The 6933-nt window shown below is 51.9% G+C and overlaps 1 protein-coding gene across 1 annotated transcript in view; it reads right to left on the bottom strand.

The window, feature by feature from the left end:
• LOC143282220 (uncharacterized) overlaps positions 1-6555 on the bottom strand; it is a 314456-nt gene extending 307901 nt beyond the window's left edge. Inside the window, exons 1-3 of the mRNA XM_076587821.1 lie at positions 6552-6555; positions 1872-2078; positions 230-1514 (exon numbers count right to left, since the gene is read on the bottom strand). Coding sequence (XP_076443936.1) covers positions 230-1514; positions 1872-2078; positions 6552-6555 — 1496 coding nt within the window. The remainder of the gene's footprint in view (positions 1-229; positions 1515-1871; positions 2079-6551) is intronic.
• Between the last annotated feature and the right edge of the window lie 378 nt (positions 6556-6933).

Below are 6933 nucleotides of genomic sequence, written 5' to 3'. Positions count from 1 at the left end.
GAGCAAGGACCCTTCAGAATCCACATCGCAGTTCAAAACTAAGTGCACTCCGCCACATACTCCAACCACCACCATCAACAACAACAACACGACAGTAAGGACGTCCCCCACAAACACCCACTTTCAACACACACACACACACACACACACACACACACACACACACACACACACACACACACACACACACACAACACCCCGGGCGAATTCACAGCCCCACGAAACTGACCTGAAGTTGCTGCAGGGGTGGATGACCCAGTTGCCCACGCTCTTGTGGCGCATCTTCTCCTTCATGAGGGCGTTCTTGTTGCCGAAGAGCTTCATGGCCAGCTTGTTGTCCGAGGGCTGGAAGAAGGTCAGGATCTGGTCCTTGAGGTAGGACGTCGGGGACGTCTTCTGCTCGTTTTGGGAATGCATGTCGGCGGCGGTCCCTGGGAAGAGCTCCTCTTTAGGGGTGCCGTAAAGGCTGGCCTCGTCGCCTAGGAAGTGGTCCTTGACATTGTTCTGGTAGTTGATCTCCGGGCTCAGATAGTCGCTGTATAGGGACTCCGTGTCGGACTCCAGCGTGATGGTGATGGTCGGGTGGCCGCCTCCCTGGGTCAGCAGGTAAGGGGTGGCCGAGGAGGAGGATCCGCTCCCTTTGCCTATGGCTCCGGCTCGGAGGGGAGGAGGCGCACTGGCCGCGTTGTTGGCGGTGGTGGTGGAGACTGTTGGCGCGAACGAGACGACAGGGCCAGAAGTGGCGGGAAATCGGCTGTGTGTACTGCCACCTGTTGTAGTAGTGGCTGTTATGGCTGCGGTAGGGTCAGCGCTGCTGCTGCCCCCGTCGTCGGAGACCAGCGGGTGGCTGCTTGCGGAGGCGGGGTTCGAGTCCCTCGACTGCTGGCGGTGCTTGGCGACATTGAGGCGCTTCAGCTTGAGGCTGGGCACACGGCGGGAGGGGCGGGGCGGCGTGCCGATGGTGCCGGGGCCGCTTGGGTGCATGCTCCCCCCACCTCCACCTCCTCCACCTCCGCTCCCCCCTCCTTCTCCGCCCCCGCTGCCGCCGGTGGTGGCCGCCAAGGGGTGTGGGGTGGAGAGGGAGGAGCGGGGGGCGCTGCCATTGGCCGGCTTGCAGTACCTGACAGAGTCTGAGCGCTGCGGGCGCGGGGAGGGCAGGTAGGCTTTGGCGGCGACGGTCAGGGGGCGGTGGTAGGGGCTACCTGAGCAGCTGCTCAGGCTGCTGCCGCTGTTGGAGAGGCCAGGTGCGAGACCCCCCAGCCCCAGTCCTCCTCCTCCTCCTCCTCCTCCTCCCCCAACCACTCCCCCTTCGGTACCTCCTCCCTTTACACCCCCACCCCCACCCTTGGTGTCGGGGGCGAACCAGGCTTGTTTCCTCCGCGTCAGCAGAGGCGGCGAGGACGCGGACGCCGAGGAAGCCTGGCGACGGATGGCGCGCTGATGCACGCTCTGATCCACCACGCCAGCGATCGCTGTTGTTGTCGTCGTCGTCGCCGCAGCGGCAGCAGGAACAGCTGTTGTAGGTGCTGCTGCCGTGGCTGCCGCAGCACTGCTACCACCACCACCACCACCACCGCCACCGGTCTCTCCTCCTCTCCTCTCGCCCTCCTCGCCAGACTGGCTGTTGCTGCTGCGGCCCGCTTGCCCGCCGCTACCACCACCACCACCACCACTGCCACCACTCCCGCCTTCACCAGTCCGCGCGGTGGTGCTGGCAGTGCCGGTGCCGCTGCCACCGCTGCTGCTGCTGCTGCTGGTGGGGATGCCGCCGCCCCCTCCTCCTCCTCCGTGTTGCTGGTGGTGTTGGTAGGGATGGTGGTGGTGGTGGTGATAATCGCTGTTGCGCTGAGATTTGGTCCGGCCACCCCCACCTCCACCACCGCTCTCCCTCTCCCTCTCTCGTCGCAGCAGCGGGGAGGACAGCGGCGTGGTCATGGCCGTGGAGTCCTCGTCCCCCGTGGAGCTCCCTTCGTCCTCCGCCAGTGGGGGGCGGAGGGGGGCCGGGAGGGGGGCCGGGTAGGCTTGGGAGGGCAAGGCAGGGCGCTCGCGGTCCCGCTCCCCCACTCCTCCTCCTCCTCCTCTAGGGGGAGGGGAGGGGGAGGACGGGGGGTCACTGCTGTAGATGGGGGCTGGGTCGGGGCGCAGAGAGGTGGACATTGTGGTGGCGTCTGTGGCGGTGGTGGGGTACAGGTGGCGTTGTTGTTGTTGTTATTGTTGAGGAAAGGGTGGGAAACGGGTGGTGGAGAGGAGAGTGGAAAAGGTGGTGGATGTTGATTAAAGTGAAACAGCAAAGGGAGACGGAGGAGATTGAAGAGGAAGAGGAGAAGGGGGTAAAAAATCCAGTAAGCGGGACAAGAAGAACGTTGAGGAGGAGGAGGAGGAGGAGGAGAAGGATGTCCAGTCTTATTGAAGACGTGATGGCTGATTTATCAGGAGAGTAGAAACAAACGTACAACGGGTGGGGGTGGTTTGGGGTGGTTGGGTGGTGAGGTAGGGAGTGTTGGTCAGTGAGGATAGGGAGGGAGGGTGGCAGGGAGGGAGGGACGGACGGACGGACGGACGGACGGGAGGGAGGGAGAGAGGGATGGTTGCTGGCTTGTGGCCAGAAGAGCAGTCAGTCAGTCAGTCAGCAGCAACCTGAAACAGACAGGTGATAAACGAGTAGAGAGTGTGGGAATGGTGGTGACAGGTAGATTCTGGGTTGTGCACATGAATCGTAATTTTACGCCCCCCCCCGCACCCCCCCCCCCCGCCACCCCCTACCACTTCATGTGCTCCACACCTACCTCACGAGTGTTATTACCGCGTGGGAGGAGCGCGCACGATGCGGGTGAAATTTGTGGTGGGCAGAGTTTGAGGGATGCGGTGTTGCGTGGGCGAGAGCGAAGGGGAGGAAATCTGGACATTGGGACAACGGTACATATATTTTTTTGTGATAAAAAAAAAAAATTCCGAAAAACAACAACAATGTATAAAGGTGTGTGCGTTGCACTTGTAATATCTTTTTGACCTTGTCTTGCTGGGGGTTTTTGTTTGTTTTTTGTTGTTGTTTTGTTTTTTGTCGTGTTTGTCTATATTATCATTTTGTCTGTTGTTGTTTTTTTTCTGATCCTTTAATTGATAAACTGAGAATCAGAGTATTGGTGGAAAGAAGTCAGCTAGAAATCAATTCTTCGGCTCGTGAAAACAATCGTTTACGAAATGTATGTATGTATGTGCCTACGTATGTATATATGTATGTACAGTCCCCCCCCCCCTCCTCCGCCCCCCCTGCCCCCCCCCCCCTCTCTCTCTCTTTCTCTTTCTCGCTGTTTCTGACTCTCTCTCTCTCACGATAAACATAAAAACGTGCATGCACAAACACACACAATCACACGCACAAGCATACGCACACACACACACACACACACACACACACACACACACACACACACACATACACACACACATACACACACACACACACACACACACACACACACACACACACACACACAGACGCGCATGGGGGTAGGGGAGAGAGGGGGGCATGTGCGTGTGTGTGGGTATGTAATGTTTATGCCAGGGCATTCTGGCGGAATGCGGGATTTTAAGTGACGTTAATTTGGGCTTTCGTTAGCTTTTTTTTAAAGGGAAGTTTATGTTTTGTGTTGACATGTTGTTAAACTGAACATGACAGATATTGAGCTTGAAGGGCTGTGAAGAAGAAGAAGAAGAAGAAGAAGAAGAAGAAGAAGAAGAAGAAGAAGAGAGAGAGAGAGAGAGAGAGAGAGAGAGAGAGAGAGAGAGAGTGTGTGTGTGTGTGTGTGTGTGTTTCAAGCAACCATCTACCTGAAGATCTAGTCATCAGCCCCATCCACATGTAATATGCAGCATCTGTTCAAGCGTGTGTGTGAGTGTGTGTGTGTGTGTGTGTGTGTGTGTGTGTGTGTGTGTGTGTGTGTGTGTGTGTGTGTGTGTGTGTGTGTGTGTGAGTGCACTGCGTGCATGTGTGAGTATGCACAAGTTTTTTGGGTTTTTTTTATATATTGATATGCACTTGTATGTATCCTAATTTCTACTGTATCTTGTGTTTGTATATGGTTTTCGAGAGAGAGATAAATAGATATGTATGTATATGTTCTGATATATATATATATATATATATATATATATATAGAGAGAGAGAGAGAGAGAGAGAGAGAGAGAGAGAGAGAGAGAGAGAGATGTACATATATGAAAACAAACATACAACTCACTTGCATGCGACTTGTTACTTAAGCTGAGCCATGAATCTGATTCGCTACTTTAGGCGGTTTTAGTTTATTCTGATGTTTGAAGCAGTGTTGGATACTCAATGTGATGACGGCTGTCATTTATGACCTTTTCATTTCTTTTCTTTTTTTTTTTTGTGGTGGGGGGGTAGGTGGGGGGGGGGGGGGGGTGTTGTGTGTGTTGGTTTCGTTTTGTAAATCACGTATATCATGGACGAGGTTTGCCGTTATGTTGGCAGCCTGTTTTGGGGGGGTGGGGAATGGATACGATGAAGCTCGCTGGCTTTAGAGGGTTTTGACACTAATGTGTATGTTGTGCAGCAGTTAGAGGCACAGTGCCCTCTCTCTCCCCCCCCCCCCCCCCCCCCCCCCCCCCCCCCCCCCCCCCCCCCCCCCCCCCCCCCCCCCCCCCCCCCCCCCCCCCACACCACACACCCACACCCCATCCCCCTCCCCCACTCTCTCCCTCATCCTTGCACGAAGTTCTGTTAAGAGGTATGCATTCCCCAAGAAAAATTAAAGCAGACAGACACGGAGCTCTATTGAAAGACAAGACAGGACAAGTCAAGACAAGACGAGACGTGTGTGTGTGTGTGTGTGTGTGTGTGTGTGTGCATATATAATATGTTATGGCGGTTGTCATCAATGACATTTTCATTTGTTTTGGGGGGTGTTATTTGTGTGTTGGTTTGGTTTTTGTAAATCACGTATATATATATATATATATATATATATATATATATATATATATATATATATATATATATATATATATATATATATATATAAATGAAAACACACACACACACACACTTCTTCACAGCCCTTCAAGCTCAATATCTGTCATGTTCAGTTTAACAACATGTCAACACAAAACACAAACTTCCCTTAAAAAAAAAAAAGCTGACGAAAGCCCAAATTAACGTCACTTATATACATATACATCACATTATTTAAATCGCTGGACGCAGGTTTCCGCTGGTCGGCCGTTTCTTTAAGTTCTGTGTTTCATGTTTATTTATCCACTGTGTCATTTAAGTGTGTCAGTTGTTGTGGCTGGAATTGTGGTGGTGGTTTTATTTGGCAAGTTCTGTGTGTGATTGAATAAATGTGTGTGAACTCTGAATTATTTTAGTCTGTGTCTGTGTTGTCTGGGTGTTAGTGCTGGGTTGGGTGGGGGTTTCTAGTCCGCTCTCATATAGAGCGTGACAGACATACATGTTCGTTTCACGCTCCGCTCCCCACTGATCAGCTGGATCAAAGAATAGAAAATTGGATTCCAGACATGCATTCACGCATATTTGCGTACATAATAATACGCACCTATATGCGGGAGAGAGACCTACATGCAGAAGAGAGACACAAAGAGAGGTGGGGGAATGGAGAGAGAGAGGGGGGGGGGATGGAGAGAGAGAGCGGGGATGGAGAGAGACAGACAGACACAGAGAGCGATAGAGAGAGAGAAAGAGAGAGAGACAGAGAGAGAGAGAGAGAGAGAGATAACAGCTGAAGACTGGCAGCATCGAAACCTTTCATAATATTCGCACTGCAGGTCGGCGCGCTTGGTAAACTTTGTCTGGAATGAATGATGCCGACTTTGTAATAGAAAGAAAACAGGCACAGCAGCAGCGGAAGCATCACCACCACCACCACCACCACCACCACGGTCATTACTCTTTCCGCTACAAGAACGCCAGTGAACAGAATAGCAGGACACAAGCAACAGTAACAAGGACAACTAGAAGCGATTACGGAACACCCGCAAGTTCAACAATAATGGGGAAAAAAACAACCCATAAACCCACAATAAAACAACCAGCATGAACCTCCACTGCACCAACCGTCATCATAGTTACCATCATAATCATAGTCTTTGTCATCGTATCCGTCGTCGTCGTCGTCGTCGTTGTCGTCGTCGTCGTCCTCCTCCTCCTCTTCTTCTTTGTCTACGTCGTCATCGTGATCATGACCAACATCATCACCGCCACCACCACCACAACTGTTATCATTGTCATCACCATCACCATTCTACTCCTCATCGACCTGGACGATGACGTCGTCCCCACTACCACCACCACCATCACCACCATCACCACCACCACCACCACCACCTTCATCTTCATCTTCATCATCATCTTCATCATCATCATCATCATCATCATCATCATCATCATCATCATCGACACCAAACAAAATAATGACGGCGAAAATGTCGACGAAAAAGTAAAAGCAACACATTATTTGAATCGTTCATTCATTCATTCAGTCAGTCAGTCAGTCAGTCATTAACTCACTTACTCATGCTGACGTCAAAAGTATGATTCCTTCTTTCATTCGTTCATTCATTCATTCATTCATTCATATATGTTGCTATATCTTCTCCTTCTTTCTGCTCTTCCTGTCTCACATGTTTGTCTCACATTCCTTCTGTTATTGTTGTTGTTTCTTAAGGGCAGTTAATAAATTCAGAGACAAAGATAGGGGAACACAGCATAACGTGGAGTGATGGCCTAGAGGTAACGTTTTCCGCCTGGGGAGCGAGAGAATCTGAGCGCGCTGGTTCGAATCTCGGCTCAGCCGCCGATATTTTCTCCCCCGCCACTAGACCTTGAGTGGTGGTCTGGACGCTAGTCATTCGGATGAGACGATAAACCGAGGTCCTGTAGAAAAATCCACGTTT

The sequence above is a fragment of the Babylonia areolata genome, chromosome 5 (genome assembly GCF_041734735.1).
Source record: "Babylonia areolata isolate BAREFJ2019XMU chromosome 5, ASM4173473v1, whole genome shotgun sequence".
Taxonomy (NCBI): Eukaryota; Metazoa; Mollusca; class Gastropoda; order Neogastropoda; family Buccinidae; genus Babylonia; species Babylonia areolata.
Note: the sequence above shows the minus strand (reverse complement) of the source record. Positions and strands in the feature narration are given on the sequence as shown.